The sequence below is a fragment of the Notamacropus eugenii genome, chromosome 1, assembly GCF_028372415.1.
Source record: "Notamacropus eugenii isolate mMacEug1 chromosome 1, mMacEug1.pri_v2, whole genome shotgun sequence".
Lineage (NCBI taxonomy): Eukaryota > Metazoa > Chordata > Mammalia > Diprotodontia > Macropodidae > Notamacropus > Notamacropus eugenii.
This window is the reverse complement of record NC_092872.1, coordinates 703,401,954-703,425,745: the sequence shown is the minus strand read 5'-3', so window position 1 is coordinate 703,425,745 and position 23,792 is coordinate 703,401,954. Positions and strand designations below refer to the sequence as shown.

At 43.0% G+C, this 23,792-nt stretch overlaps 1 protein-coding gene across 3 annotated transcripts in view; it reads left to right on the top strand.

Annotated features, from left to right (window-relative positions):
- The window catches only part of KLHDC4 (kelch domain containing 4), a 104,875-nt gene extending 81,644 nt beyond the window's left edge, over positions 1 to 23,231 (top strand). For all 3 annotated transcript variants that reach the window (XM_072636279.1, XM_072636276.1, XM_072636278.1), the window contains 5 exons: positions 7,836 to 7,914; positions 14,692 to 14,900; positions 18,280 to 18,685; positions 21,037 to 21,156; positions 22,549 to 23,231. In XM_072636279.1, coding sequence (XP_072492380.1) covers positions 7,836 to 7,914; positions 14,692 to 14,900; positions 18,280 to 18,685; positions 21,037 to 21,156; positions 22,549 to 22,724 — 990 coding nt within the window. In that variant the 3' untranslated portion in view covers positions 22,725 to 23,231. The remainder of the gene's footprint in view (positions 1 to 7,835; positions 7,915 to 14,691; positions 14,901 to 18,279; positions 18,686 to 21,036; positions 21,157 to 22,548) is intronic.
- The last annotated feature ends 561 nt before the right edge of the window (positions 23,232 to 23,792 follow it).

Sequence of the window (23,792 nt, the reverse complement as noted above, 5' to 3'; positions counted from 1 at the left end):
GTGAACGCTTCCCACTCAAATAGCTGGGAGTAGATGGTTTTGTAGGCTTGGCCATATAATCTACAAATACATATTTTTGTGCCAGTGTGACACATTCCTGTGGTGCAGCATTCTGCGACATGTACAGTCTAACTGGATAAATGAGGTTACGTGTTCAGAGTTTTCTGACCTTATAGCAAGTTTTCCCTTGGTCCTCTCTTCCCCCATCTTTTTAAAGGATAGAGCCGCAGCAGCTGCATCCTTAGCTGTGGAAAGTAATGAGGGCTTAGTATTGCTAGGCAACCCGAGCAGTCGGCCTGACTAGACCACTAAATGAAGCCTCAGAGATGTCTGGAGACTCATTGCCTTGCACCTTGCCAGGAGAAATCATCTAGGACTCATAGCCAGGCCGCATGGATGGAGTGGGGAGAGAGGTTTGGAATATAGAGCATTAGCATCCTGCTGCCTCTCTCTGACATGACAACAGCATGTTTGTTTCATGGGAACACCTGGTGCACAAACATGCATGCACACACATCCTGCTTTACATTAGAACTGGAAGTCACTGAGATGGTCACATAGTCCAGAGCTTCCTCATTTCTGCATGGAGAGACAGGTGCATGGTGATGTGGGTGACTTAGCCCACATCATGTAGGTATTAGGTTAGGGAGCAGTGTCAGCATTTGAACGCAAGTCCGGATCCATTGTTCAAAAGAATGGAGTATAATGGAAATGTTACACCATGGTGCTCTGCCTTGGGGAAACTTAGTCTGTGTGGAGAGTATGAAAGTGAAATAATTACTCTGGGACATACTGAACAGTAAAGAAAGAGAACTCATTCAGTTCTAAACAGGAATCTTGCTGGAGGAAGATCAGTAACATTGACAGCTTAGAAAGAAAGCAGTAAGGTTCTTCTGTAGCAGGTCTGTGTATACTGACAGCCACATGGGTGTTGTCATGGAGAGGGGCTGCTGAGTTTGTTCAACTAGTTTCTCTTTGAATTCCTAAAAAGACAACTGGAGGCCCTCACCTGGATTGGAATTGTCTTTTTCTCAGTAAAGCAGCGTGCAATGCGGGCCTCTTCATGGGCCATGTGTTCTCAGTATGAATGATAACAGAGTCATTTGGACAAACCCACATAACAGGAGAGCTGACAGCCCTCAGCTACGCACTTTGTGCTCAATGTGCTTTTCCCCACCCCACCTTGTTGAGTTCTCTGTGGCAAACAGCTGCGCTGCTGGCAGATCTGTCTCTCTTGTCCTCTGCCTCCCTCCTCTGCCACCCCCACCCTACTTCATATCTGCACCCACGCATTCATCTCCCACTCACAGTTCCGATTTAAAGCAACCAGAGCCAGTTTTCCCTCTTCAAATTGTAGAACAATTAGTATACAGTATTTTCCTAGGAATTGCTTTAATTTTTTTATGTAGAATAACTTAATTCAGTGGGTGCTTAGAAAGCTAAATCCGGAAGGGCAACATTTCTTAGTTTTTTTCAGCTTTATTTTCCATCTGGGCAGAGAATTGCCATCGTTAGATGAAATTAGTCACTATCTGTTGAAGAGTGTTTCCACCAAAGTCCTCTGGCATGGAGGGGGTACCCAGGATTCTTAGAGCCTGGGCAGGCCCAACCAAGCCAAAAAGTTCCTAGGAGGGGCCTAGTGACAGTATGTGGGTCACCTGAGGATCAGTCTAACCAAGGGAAGAGTACCTGGTGTGAGGATTTTTCTAGGCATACTTCATCTCTTACTATCTTGGAATGAGGGTATAGACCTGGGGCCCCAGGCCCCCAATCACCAAAATTGTCATCAACCACCAGGGACCCAGAACCATCAAGTATCTCAGGCCTCAAATCCAGAAGCAGATTACATGCTCCAGATTAGATGCTCCCAGTTGCTTCCCATCCTCCATCAGTTTGGGATGAGACTCCATAACTGGCATCAAACTAGTCCTTAGGACCCAGTCACCAAGTTTTCATTGACTTTTTTGCCTGACCAAAACTTTATACTTCCTCTAATCCAAGCTTCTCAATTTTAGACAGTTTCTGGACTCTCACACTCATTGCTTCAGTGTCAAACTCAGTCAGGATAAAACTCTGAAAGGTGGAGGCCTTAGTCCCTTGATCCATCATCTGGCTATGGCTGGCACATTCTCATCTCTTGATGCCCTAGGCCACGTGTTTGAGGTCTGATGAGTTAAGAATATTTTTCCTTTGCTACTTCTCCCCTCCCTCTCGTCCTTTTCCACCTTGGCCCAACCAACTTGTCTAATCTCTTTCGTCCTTGATCCTCTCATTGGACTCTTTGGCACTGCCATTCAGTTGTTAAGAGATTCTGTTTCATTCATCTCTTTATCCCAGACTCTTCCCATCTGGCACTTTGGGGAAACCTACACCCTCTCCAGTTCAGGCTGCCCCTTCTTTCGTGATAATGCCCAGGATCAAGGGGAGGAGTCAGTCTACTCATGCCCACCGCTTCTGGACCTTTTGGCTACCATCACTGCAATAACAGCTGAGAAGAAGCAGGTTTCCATGAGCAAAAAGAAGCCTTTTCTCCAGCATCCCCTTGATTTCTCCATCAATTACCCCCTTTTCTTGGACACTTTTCTCTCTTGCTTTCATAACAGTTTTTGTTGACATTAGTTGCTTTGTATTAATCCATTCCTTTTCAATCTTTTGCTAGTTCATCATCTGTCTTCTAAGTATCCCCTAAAGTGCTGCCCTGGGTCTTCTCTTGAGGATCTTAACTCCTATGGTGTTATCTTTATGCATATAACTTCAGAGCTGTTTATCTAGCCTTAATCTTTCTCTGCACTCTAGTTTCATACTGGTAACAACCTGCTGAGTACAGCCACCTCAGTGTCCCATTTGCATCCAACTCAACATCCTTCCTTTTAAACCTGACTCTACTCCAGACTTTCTTATTTCTTTTAAGGACACCACCATCCTCCCTGTCATTCAGGCTCCTAACTTGACTTCATACCTAACTTTTTACGTTTCCTCATCCTCCACAGCCAGTCAGTTGCCCAGTCTCATGGATGGTTACCTGCACAACATCCCCCCATTTGATGATGCCTCATCTTCAATCACATGGCTACCACCCATCCCATCTTGCTTTCACTGTTGCAATAGCCTCCTCATCAGCCTGTCTACTTCCTGGTCACTCAGGTGATTGATGCTGCCTCCAGCCATCTGTCAGAATCACCTTCTGAAGACACTGGTCTCACCCTGGCATTCTTTCTTCTCTAACCTTCAGTGAATCCAAACTATTAATAGTGATATGAAAAAAAGTTCCAAATCACTAATAATTAGTGAAATGCAAGTTAAAATAAATCTCAGGTTCCATATTATACCCATCATATAGGTGGTGTGGCTATAGTACTAGACCTGGAGTCAGGAAGACCTGAGTTCAAATCCAGACTCAGGCACTTACAAGCTGCTTGACCCCGGGCAAGTTGCTTAGCCCTTGTGTCTTCTTCTGTAAAATGGGAATAAGAACAACACCTAGCTCCTGGAGTTCTTGTGAGGCTAAAATGAGATAATATTTGTAAAGTGCTTTGGAAATGTTAAAGCGTGATCTAAGTGCTAGCTACTACATTACTATTGTATGAACTTAGGCTAAGTGACAGGAGCAGAACCCAGAGAAGAATTTATGTAATCACAACGTTGTCATATTCTCTCTCCCCATTCTCTCCCCCTCCTCAATTGAAAAAAAACAAATGCACAGATTTTTGTAGTCAGGCAAAAGTCCCCAACAAACTCCACTACGTCTGCACTTTGTCCGTGTTCCTGTCTCCTTGGGGGTCATGAATCCCTTGCTGCTGTCCTGAGGTGAGCGTGTGGTGCGTCATCGTTGGTCCTCTGGAATCAGAGTAAATCGCTGGGTTCTCAGAGTTCTTAAGTCTTTTGAAGAACAACATCAGCCTTGTAAGCAGCCTGTAAACACAGACAGCTCTGAAGACCAAGCCCTGTCTCGGTCCCAGATAGTGGAGCAGTGATGGAGCATGCTACCTGCCTGCCCAGGACGTGCAGGACAGGCAGGGTTCTGTTTAGCTGAGCCATGCCCATTGGTTATAAGGATTGGGTTTTTCTTTTTCTTCTCCATCAGGGAAGGGAGGAGAGGAGGGAAGGGGAGAGAAAACAACAACTGCTTCTTAATTGGGGAAAAATATTTAGTTTTTAAAGAAGCCTTCAGTAGAATAAATTGCAGACTCCTTTGCCTTCCACTATCTGTCTCCAGCTTCCCTTTCTGGCCTGCCGTCCCATGGCTTCCATGGGGGTCCTCTGTGTTCTAGCGTACCCTGTTTGCTTCACAGTTTGTGTCCAAGAAAAGTAGTACCCTTCTTCATCTCCACCTTCCAACATCCTCATCCTTCAAGGCTTCTTAGCCTGGTGCTCACTGTTCTTGGGAGCCAAAGAGTCTCTGTATGGAAAAGTCAAGTAGTTTCTGTCCATGTGGTTTTATTCACCTAGCCAGGATCTATCTGATTCACTGTGGGAGAAATAAATTTAGGTGACACCCTAGGCTGCACTAATGACCCAGACCATGGTAGATAATTAAAACAAAAATAAAAAACAACTTTGCCTTTGAAATGGTTTTTTCTCATGTCTGCCTCTGAACGTAACCAATTTGGAATTTCTAGTACTTCTAAATAATGCCCTGACAGTCGTGGAGGAATTAGAAGGTACTTGGTTTTTGCTTCTTAGTCATTCCTTCTAATGCCACTCTTTGGTCTTTCAGACTGATGCAGAGCACCAGATCAGAGCACTGTCTAGTTGACAACTTCCTAGGAAAAGAGGGGGTGTAATTTAATGTTCTGGTTTAAAAAGAGAGAACTTCTTTTTTAAGATTTTCAATTTTTACATTGCCCAGATTTCTTCCTGTATCCCTCCTTTCTCCCAGATAACTTTCCCTTCTAATAAAGAATTTTATTTTAAAATGCAAAAAAGAAAAAGTGAAGGGGGGAATTAGCAAAACCAATCAAAAACTCAATAAATTGACACACTATACAGTGTTGTACACTCATGGACACCTCTCCACCCCACCCCACCCCCATACACACCCATATCTACAAAGGAGTAGGGAGAAGTATCTATCTCAGGGGTGGGGAACCTGTGACCTTGAGGCCACATGTGGCCCTCTAAGTCCTCAAGGGCAGCCCTTTGACTGAATCCAAACTTCACAGAACAAATCTCCTTAATAAAAGGATTGTTCTGCTCTATCCATATCCCTTCTGTTACTACTCTTCACGTTGACATTGCAGAGGTCATTGTCACTTACTTCACTTTGCCTCAGGTCATGGAAGGATTTCATTGTTTCTGCATATTCATCATATTGATCATTTCTTATAGCACAGAACTATGCCATGACTTTCACATATCACAGTGTTAGCCCTTTCCCAATGTGTAGGCATCTACTTTGTTTCTAATTCTTTGCTGTCACAAAAAGTGCTGCCTTAAATATTTTGGTGTATGTGGTGAATTTCTTCTTATCAGTGCCCTCCTTGGGATATAAGCTTAGAAATCAAATCTCTGGGGCAAAGAATAGGGACATTTTAATTCCAAATTGTTTTTCAGAATGGTTGTACTGATTGGAAGGTCCACCAGCAAAGCACTAAGTTCTCACAAGCCCTCAAAGTAGACTATATCTTTTGTCATCTTTGCTAACTTAACACATGTAAAGTGCATGGTGAGCCATGTAATACTATATAAATGCTACCTATCATCACCATTATTGAAAAGGAGGCTCTCCTAAAAACCACATCACTGATGTGCTGTTAAGTTCCCTCTAATGTTGAGCATTTGTAACCTGTCTGGCATTGGTGCAAATGGAAATGAGGAATCCCTAAAATATACTGAAAGTTGCTAGGGAGAGGGAAAGTAAGGGAATAAGCATTTATTAAGTGCCTACTGTGTGCTAACATGTTACAAATGTTATCTCCTTTGATCTTCACAACAATCCTGGGAGGTGGGTGCTATCATTATCTTCATTTACAGATGGGGAAGCTGAGGCAGACAGGTTCAGTAACTTGCCCAGAGTCATAGAGGTCGTAACTATTTGAGGTAGAATTTAAACTTAGGTCTTCCTGACTCCAGGACTAGTGGTGTACCCCCCTAACTAATTGTCATCATTATCATCCATCATCATCATCATCATCGCTGCTACTATTATAGTGATGATTTGTGGTGTTTGCAGGTATGAGGTGAAAGGCTTTCTATGCTGGGGTGAGTAATGGCGGCCAAATCTGGTTAGGATGAGATGGAGACAAAAAGACTTAAAATACATCTGGGCTTAGTTATACCTAAAGTATTAGAGTAATTCAGTCATTGGAAAGTGAGATTTTTAAAAAAATAATTTCATTTTGGGGGCCGCCTGTTTGATGAAGTATTCCTTTGATCCTTTGCCCACTAGGCTGGATCTCCATTTATAATGAGTGTTCTTAAGCTTTTTTTGTGTTGTGGTTGCATGGGGCTATCTAGTGAAGCCCGTAGACCCCCAAAGACATAAAATAGAATACATAGAATTACAAAGGAAACCAAGTATATTGAAATATGGTTATTAAAATGTTAGAAAAAATAGTTCACTGACCCAAGGTTAAGAACCCCTTCTTTATAAGATGGGGGCAGTTACAAATAAGCAAGAGCTTAAAACAGGCAAAAAGGGATGGAACATATTTTGTAGGACCCCTGTGACTTTTATTTACCTGCAGATCACCACAGGTTTGTTTGTATCAGGAGCCTTTGCAGTGACTTTTTATTACTTTGCTTCACTGTTTGCAGTTTTGATTTTGGTTTTGCTCCAAGATTGGCTTTATTTGAGTGTTCATTTCCTGTTTGTTGCTGCTTTTGATTTTGCTTTTACTATCTTTCTTTGGTTCTCATATATTTGAGTGCATAGAATGTCAATGGGAGCTAAAACAGTTTAAAAAAAAATCACCCGTGGTGGTATTGAATGGTGCCACCTTATAATAGAGCAGGTTGGGTGAAAGCCATTGTGGGGAGCTCCAGGGAGAAGGAGGGCGGGAGGAAGATATTTTAAGCTTGAACATATGGTAATCGGAGCTGTCGGGTTTTTTCCTCTTCACTTTTTTCCCCTCTCCATTCTTAATTAGAGAATGAGTTGTCAGTCATATACTTAATTTTGAGATAATGAGTTCAAAGTCAAGGGTACAGAAGAGATGATCACTTGCTAAAATAAATCCTTTTTTATCTACTCATCCAGCATGGAAAGAAAAGAACAGGAAAGCCAGGCTCACCTTACGAGGAGCTCCAGAGCAGGTCTCCAGCAAATGGGACCAAACCTTTAGGGGAGCTCCTCCTTGGTATTGGGTTGTTTTATATCCCCAAGGAAGAACCTGACTTCTTGGGTGAATAATGTAGTTAAATATAGGCAGCAGTATAGGTCTAGAGTCTGAAAACATTGATTCATATTCCACCTCGGCCACTTAAGACCTAAAAAAACTTAATACAAGTCACAACTTTCCTGGGACTCAGTTTCCCTTTCTGCAAAACAGAGTGGGGCTGCCCTGATGTCCCTTCTAAATCTCCCTTTCAGGCTAAGGTTTTTAACCAAGGGGCCATGAAGAGATTTCAGGAGGGGCATGAACTTGGATAGGGGGAAAAAATTACACTTATTTTCACTAACCTCTAACATAAATTTAGCATTTCCTTAATTATGAATTTAAAAAATAAACACTGATTTTGTGAAGGGGTTCATTGTCTTCACCCAACTCCGGGGTGGGGGGGGGGAATCTGTGACACAAAAAAGCTTTAAGAACTCCATATCCTATGAGGATGCTCTGAATATTTGAGTGCAGATGTCAGTGCTAATTACTTGAATCTCTCTTTTCCTTTTGCAGAGAGTGAAGAAGGATGTTGACAGAGGCACTCTGCATTCAGACATGTTCCTGCTGAAATGTGAAGAAGGCAAGGAAGAAGGTACAGTACCTGATGGCCCCACCCCCCCCACCCCGGTCAAACCAGTCCTGACTCCAGGCATTTGTTAAAAAGCCAGGCCATCTTACAGAGACAAGATAATGATGAGGGATTATCAGAGGTTGCAGGAGGGTGGGCCGAGTAGGAAGCCAAGGATAAGTTGACAAGTGGGGTGTCAGAGTTCAGTGAGGGGAGCTTTAATATTACATTTCATAAATGCACACGACCTATATGCCAGAAGACTCTCTTCTCCTTGGCACATGCAGATGCCTTTATTTTGTGATCAGTTCTATGTTACTCCATCACCTCTGTGAGGAGAAAAAGGAGGAGGAGGAGGATAGCATGCTTCCTCATTGATCCCCTGCGTCATGGGTGATCACCACATCGATCAGAATCCTTACTGCTTTCAGAATTGTTTAACAGTGTTGTTGTAACTTATAAATTGTTTTCCTGGTTCTGCTCATTTCATTGTTGGTTACTTTGTATAGAATTGTGCTTTTTTTATAACAGTAAAGAACCTTTTCCTGATTCTTTCTTTCTGACTTTTGAGGGCCTCTGTCCCCACTGCATCCCTGTATGATCTTGGGCATCAGGAGGCCACAGGATTCTCAGGATGAAGGGATCTTCTTTTAAAATCACTGAGGAAATGAGCCCCAGAGACCTTCACAGGACGGTTAATAGCCAAGCCAGGATTTAGACCCACACTGAGCTTTTGGGCCTGGTTCCTAGTTCTAGCACTATCTCTGACTGACTAGCTGTGTGATCTTGGGTCAGTAATTGAACCTTTCTGGGGCTCGGTTTTGCCATCGGTAAAATGGAAGGGTTGGATCACTAGGTGATCTCCATGGTCTCAGCTCTGTCAGCCTCCCCTGAAAACAACCTTTAACAGCAACAACAGTATGAACCATAATTTACCTTTTTCTTCTTTCCCCAAGATGAGCTTCAAGCAACTTGGGTGATGTTTCACGCGTTTAAGTGATATGGAAAGCTCTGATGAATAGTGTCTCACCTTGGAGTGTTAAGGGGTCTTCCTCTCTTCCCTTGGTTCTCAGTGTGCCTTGGAGGGGCTTTACCCCATGATGAGGAAAGCTCTCCATGCCTCCTTAGGACACAGCCTGATAGAGTGGCCCCTGCCATGGCACTGGGCACTTCCTCATTAACTGCCTTCTTTCCCAGGATTCCCCCATTTGGACTAAGGCTGTATAGTGTCTGTGTATAGCCAGGAACCCACATGATGGGCGTTGTAGGCACTCACCAAACTTCCTACCTCCAAGGCAGGATCCTCTCCCTAAACTGTTAAAGGAAGGGAAGTGTGGTGGACTAGAAAGCAGGAAAGACCTGGGTTCAGATCCTACCTCCAAGCTTTTCTTCTTCTGCCGGATGGGACTGTGGTTCTTGCTCCACAGGATTGTCTTCATGCTCAAATGCCATGTTTTTGGGCTTAATAGGGCTGTGTCCATGTCTGTCTGTTACATTATTATTAATGTAAAAGATCTATTTTCGAGGATAGAATGTTAAGCTTAACATGTCTGGACTTTAATTCAGCTTAGTCTGACAAGCATTGATTGACACCGCCAGGTGCTGAGATACAGGGACCAAAAGATAGTAGCCCTTTTTCTCATCCAACTTGCCTTCTGCAGGAGGGATAAGATGTGTCCACAAACAAGGCAAATAGAGGAGCTCTCACAACAGGGGATCACAGAACACTTCCTGCTGGCAGTGGCCCCTGAGCTGAGTTCTACGGGAGGATGTAGCGTCGGAGGGTGGAGGTGGAAGAGAGAGGGCACCCATGCCAGCAGGACTTGTTCAGATTCACAGAGTTGGGGCAGTGGATAGCAGATTTGCTTAGAAAAGAGGCTTTATAATAAGGGTTGCAGTTGGGGAAAATCTTGGAAAGGCAGGTGGGTGTCTCCTTGCTTTGCAGTGATTTTTGTTGGGCCTGCTTCTCCCTTTATAACATTGGTAGATCCTTGGGAGTCATCTCTCGCTCCTTTTTTGGGTCCCCCTTCATATACACATATTTGCATACATGCATGCACACACACCAAATTTGTTGAATTGAATGCATTTCAGAGAGACACATGTAGGAATGGCCATCCTGGAGCTACTGCTGGAAATCCTCTCTGGTGCTTTCCTCCTTCCTTTTAAAATACATGAATAATTTTTGCAATTGCCCACTCCAGGGTAGCATTTCAGAAGTAGTAAACATTAGAGAATGTTGTCAGAAGCTTGAAGATAATGGGCCCAGAGCCACGAAGGATTTGCTCCCTAGATAATCCTGGGCAGAGGTAATTGCTTCTGCTTGGTGGCTTCATTAACAGTCTATACATTTAGTATTTGGGTAAGCAAGACTTTTTTTCTTTCCTCTTCCTTAAAGTGTAACTGTGTAACTTTTATGCTTCATCCTCATTCTAAAAAAGGAGATTTGATGCAGCTGTCAGTCAAGTATCAGAACTTGCCTAACTTTTAGAATCTTCAGGACAATAAATGAAGCCTCAAGGCTGGTGTCTGATAAGACTAGTAACAGTGGTAATAGCTCTAGCATTTATAAAGCACTGTGAGATTTGCAAAGTGTTTTTACAAGTATTAACTCATTAGATCCTGACAGCAACTCTGGGAGGTAGGTGCTGTTATCATTCCCATATTACAGATGAGGAAACTGAGACAGAGTGGTTAGATGACTTGGCCAGGGTCACACAGCTAGTAAGTGTTTAAGGCTGGGTTTGAACCTGGGCCTTGCTAACTCCAGGTCCAGCATTCGACCATACTCTGTGCTGCTTTGCTCCCCTGTAGTGAGGTTGATATCGGAGTGGTGTTTGCTTGTAGGATCAGGGGCTCTGTAAACTTTACGGTGCTCTTTAAATATCAGTGATTCTTATTGGGATTTCCTGCAGGGTCACTTTAGTATGTGAATCAGGGGAAAATTGTACTTTTATTTGTGTATGCTTATTTTCAAGCATCAGAGAGTTCTCATTTTTCATACATTATGTGAAGACATTCCTATGTTACTATGTCAGGATATTGAGTCCTTGTTTTTTGCAATATGAAATATAAAATGTCTTTTATAATTTTTTTCAAACAAAACATTTTGAATTATTCCTCATTGATTCACATGTATAACAGTTGCTTTATTACCTAGATAGTTATTCTTTGATTTTTGTCTTTTCTGTTCCTTCCTGTGGAGAGAGGGGGAGGTGATTGCAATGCAGTGTTCTGGAGTGCTCGATATAGATATTGTGGGTGTGCTGGGCTTTCGAAAATCTGGGTAAGGAAATTCAACCTCATCACATTGAATGTTTGTATTTTACCTGGACCACTAGCCATGCTACACACAAGACAGTTGGATAAAGTTTCCCAAAATGTCAATACTCCGGAAATGTTCATCTCAGTGCAGTCGAATCAGTGATGTTTGCCTTTTTCACCACACTGGGCCAGAGATCTCAAGAATGAAAGAAGTTAGAATACTACAAAATGGCCTTTTTTTTTTGGTCATCTCCATTGTTCAAACTTCCAATTAAATGGGATATCTTATTAAACTGAAGCATTTTCTGGTTCTAGAATATGGAACTAGGAGAAGAGTATGGAAGTAGCAAAGGCTGATTTTGGCTCTTTGTGAGGAAGAGAAGCCAAACCATCTGACCATCCAAAATTGAAACTGGCTTCCCAGTGAGAGGTCTTTGATGGAAGGCTCTGGCACCACTTATTTAAAATGCTGTAAAGGGGATGCTCAGTCAGGAGTTTGGTGTGGTCCCTTCCAAGTCTGATTTTGTGACGAAAGCATACATATGTCAACTTAGAAGTTAAGGATAGCTTCCTAGTTATCCTTGAAATGTGTTTTTAAAAAGTTTCTATGTGGTGAATGCCATGCTCTTCAGAAGGCCCAGAATAAAACTTGCCTAGGTCAAGAGGGACCATAGTGCACAGTTGAGAACAGTCCAGAAGGTGGGTTATGAGGTGCCATCTGTGGGCATCCAGAGAAGAGGGATTGTTTGAGTCTTTGGGTTAAGATCCGCAGCTACTGGCACAGACTGGGGCTTAATAGACACATGTTGATTGATTGGTAGTTATTGTGCTAAAAAGTCTATGAATCAAATCTCAGTTTCTTGCTATTAGAGCTTCAGTTCCAAAAGGGGCTTTGACTCTTTGAACATAATCTCTTCTGGAGTTCCTTTAAGTAGTGAGTCCTTAGGTGCCCTTAAATCCCTGATTTTGAAAAAGTTCATTAGTGTAGAACTTTAGAAGCTTCCCTGGTGTATGAGGTGATGCGCACTTGGACTCAGAGTGGAAAACTGGATTTGAATCCCAGGCCTGTCATTTCTTCAGTACTTGTCCATGGGCAAATCAGTTAGCTAAGCTTACTGGGTCTTAGTTCTCTCATCTCTAATACAGCCATAATAATCCTTGTTCTCCCCTGCCTCCTTTGGGGCTTTTTGGGAGAAAAGCACTTTGTAAAACTTACATCACTATAGATGAATGGCTGAGCAGTTGTGGCCCAAAGAGTTATTAAGCTGCCTGTATCCTCTGACCTAGAAATATCACTATTTGGTCTGTTTCCAAAGATGATTAGCAAAAAAGGAAAAGAGCCTCTGTGTTCTAAAATGTTTATAGCAGCTCTCTTTGTGGTAGCAAAGAACTGGATGTTGTGGGAGTGCTTATCAGTTAGGGAATGACTAAACAAGTTATGGTATGTGATTATGATGGAATATACTGTGCTGTAAGGAATGATGAGCTCACTGATCTTAGAGAAACATGGAAAGATTTGCATGAAATAATGAAGAGCCAAATGAGCAGAAGCAAGAGAACACTGCATACAGAACAGCAATAATGATTAAAGAAGGCCGTTGAGCAAATAAGTTATTTTGACTGTTATAAATACCTAAATTAACTACAGAGGACATATGAAGGATGATGCTGCCTGCGTCCAGAGAAAGAATTGATAAACAGAAGTGTGTATAAAATAATTTTACATATGTATACCTATTTGTGTCTAATGGTGGCTGTTTCTAGAGTGGGAATCTCCTGTCACCAGAAGTGGAAAGAGAGGCCCCTCTTGTGAATCAAGTCTAACTTTTTCATGGTTACTTTTGAGACCATTGTGCTTACATACCACATCACCCCCTCCACTCGGTCAACTCCAGTGGCTCCCTGTCATCTCCAAATCAGATCTAAAATGCTGTGCATGGCATTCAAAGCCCTCCATCACCCCGTCCCCTCCTACTTTTCCAGTCTTCTTATACCTCATTCCTCAGCACTTACTCTTTGAGCCAGTGGCATTGGCCTCTGGCTGTGACCTGTGCCTGCAATACTCTTCCTCCTCTTCTCAGACTGCTGACCTCCCTGACTTCTTTCATGTCCCAACTAAAATCCCACCTTTTCCAGAAAGCTGCTCACAACCCCTCTTAATTCTAGGGCCTGCCCTCTGTTAACTATTTTCTTTTTATCCTCCATTTGTATGTATTTAGACTGGAAGCTCTTGAGGGCAGGGACACTCTTTTGCCTCTTTTTGTCTCCCCAGTAGCCATGACTTTTAGTACAGTGCCTAGCTTAATACCCATTAATAGGTGCTTAATACATGTCTGTTGACTAACTAGCTGATTCGTTCCTTCTTTAAAAGATGTACTTTGAAGTGTTGAGGTTGAGGGGGTGGTGTAAATCGTATTTACTTACATAACTGAGGCTTTAAGGGAAAGACAGGAAAAAGAAACACATGGATTTACAGGGCATTTTAACTAGCAAATGTAAATAATTAAATAATCAAAGACATTGAAATATTTGAAGCAATTAAATTGGGTCAGTGACCTACCTTACTAGATATCCTTGAATCCATGTGAGGTCTAGACTTTAAGTTAACTCTAAGATTCGTGGTTTACTGTGGTCCAGTGGTTAGAGCTCTGAGTTCAACACCTTCCTCAAGCACTTACTCGCTCTGTGACCTTGGGCAAGTCCCTTAGCCTTTGTCTTATTTTCTATATCTGTAAATTGGGGATTATTAATAGCACTTGCCCCACAGGGTTATTGTGTGGATTAAATGATGTAATGTATAGAAAACATTTTGTATATCTTAAAGATGTACACACATATGTACACGGTGCATATCTACATAGGTAACATGTGTGCTAACTAATGTTCTTCTTACCCTGTCTCTCTGCCTCTTATCTGGAGACATCTGGGGCCATTAGCATTACTGCTTTTCTCTGTCTTTAGATGTAGTTCCTATCGTCCTGCCTTCTCAGTGTGTCTCCTGTCTGTCTGTTTAGGTTCCCATTTTCTCCCCATTAGAATGGAAGCTCTTTCAGGGCAGGAACCATTTTTGCTTTTTCTTTGTGTCCTCAGTGTTTAGTACATAGTAAGCATTTAATGAATTCTTGTTGATTCATTGTCTTACATTAAAAGAATACAAATTAACGAAAACAGTAAATTGGAAGCCTGACTGCTGTCTTCTGATCCTATCATTTGTAGGCTTAAGGGGACTTTTGAGCTCAAGAGGTTTGTAACTATTTTAATATTTTATTGTATACATATGGAAGTTTCAAAATTTATAAATCAGAAAAGAATGTGCTGTCCTTGGCCCCTTTTCTTAGCCAGCCTCCCCTGTGGAAGGTTACCATTGGGAGCAAGAAGAATAAACTCTCTAGTGCTTTTTCTGCTCCTAAAATGAACTCATGTGCCTTGGGCAAGCAGGCTGAGTGACTTGGGGGGAGTTTTCTGTGACTGGATAGAAATAGGCCCATTATTCTCACTTCCCATAACGCCTGTGCCTCTCCGTTCTTCCCTTAACAGACAAGTGGTCATGGACTCGGGTCAACCCCTCTGGAGTGAAGCCCACCCCCAGGTCTGGTTTCTCTGTGGCCATGGCTCCCAATGGGCGGACACTGCTTTTTGGGGGTGTTTCTGACGAAGAGGAGGAGGAGAGCATCGAGGGGGACTTCTTTAATGACCTGTACTTCTATGATATCTCCAAGAACCGCTGGTTTGCAGGACAGCTGAAGGTACTGCCACAAACTCTTACCTTTTCCCTCTCCCTAAAATACATTGTAATAGCAGTGTCCTTTGTCAGAAACTTTTAAAGAGTCACAAAGCTACCTTCTTGTCCATGTTTCCTCCTCTCATGTCTTGACAATGGAGTCCTTCTCTTCTTTGCTTGACCTGTTGAGGGGCAGTGGGCTTTACTGTCTCACACTTTACCTAATTTGATCTTGTAACAACCCTGTGAGGTAGGTACGTTTATTATCTCCATTTTACAGATGAAGAAACTGAGGCAGACAGTTTAATCCTTGCCCAGGGTTATACAGCTGGTAACTGTCTGAGACAACATCTGAGCTCAGGTCTGTCTGCCTCCCAGTCCAGCCCTGTACCCATTGCACCTCCTCCCTGCTCATGGAATGAAGCAGTCCTGCATTGTTCGTGTTAACAGAGGAAGTTGGTTTCTCCTGAGCCAGACCAGGGCCCTTAGGCTTCAGACCCCCATCAGTCCTGAGCTCATTCATTTAAAAGGGTTTTAGTTCCCAGAGGATTTGTTAATAGAGACAGGTGTATTTTTTTTAAAGATAAGCTTGTTGGTATTCTATTTCTGACACCGTCATAGTTATCCCGAGTAGCTCTTCCTCTCCCCTCCCCCAGAGCTTCCCCCGTAACAAATTGTATTGATGAAGTCTAGAACCCTGTGCAGCGTGTGACCCTGTGGGCCTCCCGCTTCACAAAAAGCGTCCTCTCCCGTCTCTCTTAGAGTTCTGCTTGATCTTGATCATTCTGTTACATTTACTCTTGAATTTTCAGTGTATACGTGTTCTTTCCATTTACATCGTTGTAGTTACCACGTATTGCGTGCTTGGCTCTGCTGACTTCCTGCTATATCAGCTCATATAGATATTTCTCGGCTTCTCTGTATTCATTACATCATCACTTCTTATAACACAGGAATATTCCACTTTATTCCTATGCCACGATTTGTGTAGCCATTCCCAGTTGATGGACATCTATTTGTTTCCAGTTCTTTGCTATTACAAAAAGTGCTTCTATAAATATTTTGGAATTTGATAGGAACTTTCTTCCTGTCAGTGGCTTCCTAGGTGTATAAGCCCAGTGATGGAGTCTGTGGTTCAAAGGGCATAGACCTTTTATAATTCCATATTGCTTTCCAAAATGCTTGTACCACTTTACAACTCCACCATCAGTGTATACGTGTGCTTATCCTTCTACAGCGCCTCCAACTTTGACTGTTAGCATTTCTTGTCCTCTTTGCAGGGTGTGAGGTAAAACCTTAAGGTTGTTTTGATTTGCATTTCTCTTGTTATTAGTGATTTGGAGTATCCTTTCATGTGGTTATGAATACTTTGCAGTGCAGTGTATTTTTTAAAAATCATTGTTAAAAGCCAGAATTTATACCTGGGTCATTGCGCTGAAAAGAGAAATATCAGCTTTGGCTTCTAATTTTAGTTCAGGAACTCTAGGCACAGTTGACATTTTAATAGGAACAAAAGATTTTTTGCCCACAAATATTCCCCTCATTGAGCTGCCTTAGGGTCTGAAGTGCTCAACTAGAGTCATTCTTTTGGTTTAAGGTTTTGAGAGTCCTGGAATCTTCCTCTAAAACGCAGGTATGTGGCTGGGGAGGGAGAACACATTATTGACTAACACTTTGGATTAGTTTATCACATTCACAGCTTCAGTGAACCAAGCTCAGAGAGAACAGGAAGCAAGACAAGTTAGGTTTAGGGGAAGGGGATGGGGCCAGAGAGCTCAAGAGCTTGGTTTTGTGCCTGCTGGAAAGAGCAGGGGTTCGAGCCTGGAGCAGGGCGGGAGGTGACCCAGAGGGGCAGCAGAGGCCCAAGCCTGGGGGTGGGGGGAGGGAGACTGGCCCACATGAACGGTGGGCTGAGACGAGGAGAAGAGAAAATCTGCCTGGGTTGGACCTTTCCTGGTGCTTGAGATGGAGGGAAATTTGAAAATGGAGAAAATGCTGGGTTCTTTCCAGTGAAAGCAGTCCCTGGGGAAATGCTTAACAGCATTTTTAGATTTAGAGCTCTTTGGCTGTGCTTCCTGACTTTTCTCCTCTTTTAATTAAAGAGTTCATTAGAAAGCTCTCACCATATGGGGAATTCAGAGCTTTTTGTGAATGGCCCCTCCGCCCCATTCAGCTGTTGTAGTGACCTCCGTTTTCCCTTTCTCCCTTCTCCAGGTGTTCTCTCTCTTACTTTCTCATCTTTTTGTGTATTTCTGCACTTTAGTGTCTGAATCCCCAAGTGAGCCACAGCCAATAGAATGCATTCCCCAACTGTACTGTTTTAAATGAGCCTTGTTCCAATTTAGCTGAATAAGATTTGTAGAAGATATTTGTTGTTGCCTGGTCACAGAGGTCCTGATGAGAGACTGACATCCAGTCCCTGAAGGAGCCTGGTTTCCTATAGACAGACCTAGGAACACTTCACATTTAGAGTCCTTTTCAGAGTCCTCTGCTGTCCCTTCTTAGGAGATTCTTAAACCCCTATAGGACCAGAAAAGACAGCTCCTTTCCCATCGAGGGGTGAAGAAACAGACTCAGAAGCCTTCAGTGACTTGTCCAGGAAATGAAAGAACTCAGATTCAATCCACATTTGACACAAAGTTAGAGGAAGCAGAAAATTTACCATGTAAAGTTACCAGGGCAACACTAGTCACCCTGTGGGAGTAGAAGAGAGGATTGAAGATGTGGAATAATTTTTAGATGCTTTTTTTCCTTAGGGAAACAATCTAAAAATAGTTTTTCCTTTGGAAGTGAGGGCCCTGACTACTCCGGCAGACCACTTGTCACTAGTCTGTGGCCCCTCAGACAGACATGGCTTTCTCCGCCTTGTGGGAATGAGACAGCACAAATGGGTGGGATTTAGCTTGGCCTCTCCCACCTCATCTGAGTTGGCCCTCAGGAGTAAATTTGATTTTTACTCAAGACAGGCTTTCTTGGAGAGCCAATGACTGCTCCTGAATTGGTGGCATTACTTTTCCATCCTCAGAAGGTATGGAAGGTTTTCCAGTCAGGGCCTAAAGTTTCCTTTCACCGATTATGTCTTGATTCTCTGGTGAAGTGGCATCGTTTCTCTTGCCTCCTCTTCCCCAGCATGGAAGAGGGCAGCTCCAAAGAGGAAGGATCAGTGCCTCTTTGTCCAGTGCCATCTGCCTTCTTTTGGTCACCAGAGTGACCATTAGGGCTCTCCTGCCATGGACTTCCCTCAGGTTTTCAGCCAATCAATGAAAATGTGTCATGAGTGGACGAGCCTGGAGGCATGAAGTGACACTGACCTTTGTATCTCTTGTTTAAATTGTTTGATTCATATATAGCTATTAAAGCTTGTTGCATCCCAGTTATGAGCTTTCCTGTCATCTTAACAATAGGGCCCTAAGGCAGAGAAGAGGAAACGCAGGCGAGGCAGAAAGCCAGAGTCCGAGATTGTCGAGAATCAGGAAAGGGAAGAAGCCAATCCCCTTGAGCCGAAGGAGGAGATCAAAGAGGTGGTGGCAGAGGACGGAACAGTCATGACCATTAAGCAAGTGATCCCTGTGCCTGGGACGTCAGCAATGTCTGAATCTGAAGAGGAGGAGGAAGCGTCTGAGGAGGGCAACAGCCCTTTGGTAGAACCCTCTGCTCGCTCGAATGCCATGCTGGCTGTGAAGCAGGGGATGCTCTATGTCTACGGGGGCATGTTTGAAGCTGGGGACCGCCAGTTCACCCTCAATGATCTTTACTGCTTGGATCTGCACAAGATGGAAGAATGGAAGGTCTTGGTAGAAATGGATCCCAGTAAGTTTGGGTTGGGGTTGGGAGAGAGAGAGAGAAGGGAGAAAGAGAGACGCAGAGTTCCTGAGGCCTTGGAAGTGCTCTTATCCAAATCCTTCTAGCACTCTCTTCTTACTCATTCCCCATAACCCACTCGGCTGGTTTCATCATCATTCAGTTTTCCATCATCCATCAACAGTCTGAGCTTGAAGGACAGACAGGCTGATAGAGCAAAATAAATATTTTAAAAATTCAGTTCCCATGTCCTGGTGTCTTTAGACAGCGGTGGTTAGTTATGTCACAGGACTGCTGTTAACCACAGATCAGACTTGTTGATTTAGCTACATATCTTTGAGTGGTGGCTTTTTGGGGCATTACTGACAGGTGAGTCATAGAGCAGATTTGAGCTGAGGCCTTGTTCCTTAGGTTGTCAGACTTGCTGTTTTATTTATGCACAGTAACTACACTTGGCATAGATTAGTCTCCTCTAACAATCTTTTTGTACCTCTGACTTTGAATTCTTTAACCTTATTTATTGTCAGTACTGAAATGTTTCCTCTGAGCCTTCATTCATCAGTGTTCATTTTCCATTTAACCTTTTTCTAAAGGAAAGAAAATTGTTCAGTCCTCAGGTAGCTCACTACTCCCGTTTAAAGCTGAGGACTAAAGAATGAAGACCAGTCTCTAGGGTTGATGCTAGGGAGGGCATCTCTTGCTTTGTAGAATGAGAGAGTTGACAGACAGAAGAATGGGAAATACCTTCTTTGTACTACAGGAGCCGCAAGCAATGGTGAGATCTTGGGAAATGGGTGGCTTTTGAGAACATGTTGATAGTGTGTGTAAAAAGTAATATGATGCAAAGAGGGCACCCATAAAGCACAGGGTTTTTTTAATGAGAATTTTTAAAAGTCATTGCAGTTGAAGACAGACATGGGGAAGCAGTGGGTCCTCCAAGTTTGGAGAAAGCAGATCTGATTAGAGAGGGGTAGAAGAGTGTGTGCAAGTGGAAGGCCAGGAGAGGGAAGAAAAGTTGTATCTCTGTTAGGCTGAGAGGGAAAGAAAGAGAAGAAAGAGGCCAGCAGCTACTCTGGTCACCTGTGTTATAACCAAGGACTTCAGCTCACATTGCCCACCTGGGACCACTCGCTTTCCCTGCCTGAAAGTTGGTAAGAGAAAAGTACAGGCAGTTGAGAATCCCACTTTGAGCACTGCACCAAGCTCTGGTGACTCTTTCCCTTCACGTTTCTGTTATTTGGCTTGGGTTAGCACAGAGCAGAGTTCTCCACCTTGATGTGGAGATCTCTGTGTGATCATCTATGTGACGTGTGATCTCCTTCAGCAACAGAACTCCCAAAAGAAAGTGACCCAGAGTATCCCTCCCTCCTCCTTCCGTGGATGGAGGGGAAGCCTGGGCAGGTGGCTAAAACACCTATTGTTCATACCGTGGAAAACATGAACTTGTGAGGTGTATCCAGCTGTGGAATAGACACATATGTGGTGGTTATGCTAGTGTGCATTTAAAAAAAAAAATCTAAACTGCTGTAAGTCTGACCAGCCAAGTCAGCTTTTTCAGACTTCATTTCCCTGGAGTTAGTGCTATTAAGATTCTGAACTTTAAAGATTACATAAATTAATGGAAGATCATTAAAGGTGAAAAAAAACCCTTAAACCAAGTTCCCAGCCCTAGCAAATATTAGCATCATTATTCCCCATGGGAACAAGCCCCTCTCTTTTGCCTAGGGAATTGGGGGAAGGGTAGAAGAATTAGCTCTAAATGATTCCCACTTTCCCTCCTTGTGTACCATCCAGCTTCCTTGCTACCTTCAGCTCTACACATGGACTGAGTCCTCAGAATTTATTATTCAAAAAATACTGCCTTTTTTCCCTTCTTCCTTGGAGCCAAGTGCTTCTTTTTGTCTCCTTTCTCCCTCCTTGTTCTCTTGCCAGGATTTCAAGCTGAGTTCTCTGCAGCGTGTCAGATGAAGCAGGCAGGGTTGGGGTTCTGGCAGAGACGTTTCACTTGTCAGACTCAGCATTTTCTTTTCCCATCCAAGCTATGAATTTGCTGTTTGATACCTGCTCATTTCTGAGCTTTGCTTGTTGTCTTGGGCTTTACTCATGGTTCAGATAATTCTTCCCATACTTTCCTGTCCTCTTCTTTTTTTAACCCCTCTCATTTAATCAGACCCTGAATTGTCTCCTTTCAAGGTCTAGGGGGTGGAAGAGGAGGGAGTGGTCCAGGATAGGAGGGTTACGTTTCAAATCATGGTTTCCTTAATAATGAATTCTTGAGAAAGTATGTACTACACTTCTCTCCTGGTACACCTGGGCCTTAGCTTTATTAATTAATTGGTTGATTGATTTTGCTCTTGAAGAAACACAAGAATGGTTGGAGGAAAGTGACTCAGAAGATGAAGATGAAGTAGAAGGAGCAGAAGGGGGAGAGGAGGAAGAGGAAGATGAGGAAACAGAGGAAGAAAGTGAAGAGGATGAAGGTAAAGGGGTTGTGCTCATTCTTCTTTTAAGCCTCTGTTGTTAAGGGGGGGTAAGGTTTGATGAGGCCTCCTAAAGAGGGGACAAGATGCAGGTTTGTTGACAGTGAGAGTCATTCTTGGAGACGCTGCAGAGCAGTGTGTGGAGGCTTGTTGATTAAACCCATCAATCAGGATTTTGTGTGACCAATCCTTGTGGACCAGAGGTGGGGAACTTGCAGCCTTAAGGCACTAAAGCTTTCTAAATCCTTAAGGATTTGTTCTGTAAAATTTGAATTCAGTCAAAAGGCTGCACTGGAACCTACAAGGCCACATGTGGCCTTAAGGCTGCAGATTTTCCACCCTTGTATATTTTCCTAAGCAGCAACTTCACCAAAGTAAGAGAAATTTGCACATAGCCTGAAACAGTTTATCACTACCTTACAGTCTTTTGGTTTTGTTACCTTATTTTTTTTAACCAGAAGTGTAGCTTTTGCACAATAAATAGTTTCTTAAAAATGGGGATTTAAAAACACAGAATCATTTAAAGTGCACCAGGAGAGAACTTGGTATTTAGAATATCCTTTTATGTCTTCTTTGTGAGTGGCTCAGAGCACAGAAATACAGCCCTTAGGGAAACAGGAATCCTCTGCAGCTTACTCAGTGAGTAGTCATCCCATTTTTGCTTGAAAGATCCCCAATTCAAGGAAGCTAGCACGCCCCATGACACTCGTTTATAGCCACCTTTGGATAGCTATGCTATCCTTTGTTATTGTTCAGTCATTTTTGTCATGTCTGACTGTGACCCCATTTGGCAAAAATCCTGAAATGGTTTGCCATTTTACAATAAGGAAACTGAGGCAAACAACTGAGGGTTAAGTGACTTGCTCAGGGTCACACAGCTAACCAAGTGTCCGAGGCCAGATTTGAACTGAGGTCTCCTTCCCTCCAGGCTCCTTGCACTGTGCACTATGGCATCATTTAGCTGCTCCTCAATTTTTCCTTAAATGGATTCTAAATTTGCCTCTGCAACTTTCACCCACTGTGCATAGGTCTGTTCCTGGGGCCAGATAGAACATGTCTGATCCCTCTTCAGTGATCAACATGTTGCCCCTCAGACCTCTTTAGTTTTAGGTTAAAAATATCATTTACCTCTACTGAGCTCTGCCATTTAGAAGGATGCCTATCTGTGGAGAGTCTCCAGATGATCAAAATCATTCCGAATGTAGAGTTTCTGCAGGTATAGTCTGGCCAGAGCAGAGGAGCGCAGCAGAGACCATCACCTCTTTGGTTCTAAACACCCCTTTCCTTTCCTGCAGTCCATAGTGCACTCTTTGACTTGATTTTTGCCAAAATGCCTGCTACCTGCTCTTCCTCAGCTCGACCTTCTTCTTCCTCTCTCTTTTTTATTGTCAGAAAGTGATCAGCACCCAGCCGTTCAGCCTAATGAAAAATACAGTGACTATTTGCCCCGAACTGAAGAGTATTGGGTTAAGGTCGCTCGGAACAACATGGGGCCTGATGCAAAGGAGAAGAAAGTGATCAAAGTGGCCCATGCCATGGCCAAGACTTTTTATGGTGATTCTGTTTAAGGACAAAGTTGGTGCTTACTTCTCAGAATGGGCAAAGAAGTTAAAATCATTAATGTTATTGAAAATGTTATTTCTAAATCAACTGAGCCCACTGCTGAGTGGCTTCCAAGGTCTTTGTAAAACTCTGGGAAGACCAGCATCCCTAGGTCTCAGCTGCTCTTGTCATGTCCTCCTGGAGGCAGTTGGGATCAGGGCAGCACATCGAGCAGACCTCCCATTGTCAGGGAGTATACACAGAAACAGTTTGACCGAGCATAAAGGCCAGACCTCAAACATAAAGGGTTCAGAAGAAGGATGAACGAAGAGCTCCTAATGAGGTCCAGGCAGACTTTGAAGCCTTTGGGAGTTTTCTTCCTATAGAAACAAGACATTTATACTGGGAAACCCTCTTACTCTAGTTCTCTAGAAATAGAGGTTTCAGCACATTTAACCTCTGAACCCTCAGGAAACAGACCTGGGGTTGGTTGTACTCAATTGTTCACAAAATAAAGCGTTTTGTTTGGTTCACTCTGGATTCTCTGCGTTTTGGTGCCACCTTCATGACTCTTGGTGTCACATGCTTTGTTGTTACCACAGTTCCAAACTTAATTGTCAGTTTTCATTTTAACTACTTCTTGTACCCAGTTGCTCCTTTAGGGGTCCTTTCCCATTTCCTGAATGATAATGAGAGTGTATAGTGCCTCCCAAAAGAAAAGGACAGACCAAGTGGAATTGTTTTGTTGCTTCTTTCCATTTCTTGGCACAGGGCCTGGTATAAACAGTGAGTGCTTCATAAGTGCTGACTGATTGATTGATTCTTACAAGAATAGAACATTCCTTTACAACCTGGTGTGAGAGCTTGTGGAGTCTTTTGGTGCTGTGTAGTGCCGTTAGTACACAGTACATAGTTACCTAAATTAGGTCACTGTTTTTATTTACATGATCGAAATGAAAGCATTAGAAATGAAGTAATTGAACTTTTTTTCTATTATTTTGAGCATGCCATGTAAGAATTCATAGTCTTTTAATAGTCAGATTTATTAGCCACCAATCATCCTGCCTGTTTCAGGAAAACATTAAAAAAAAATC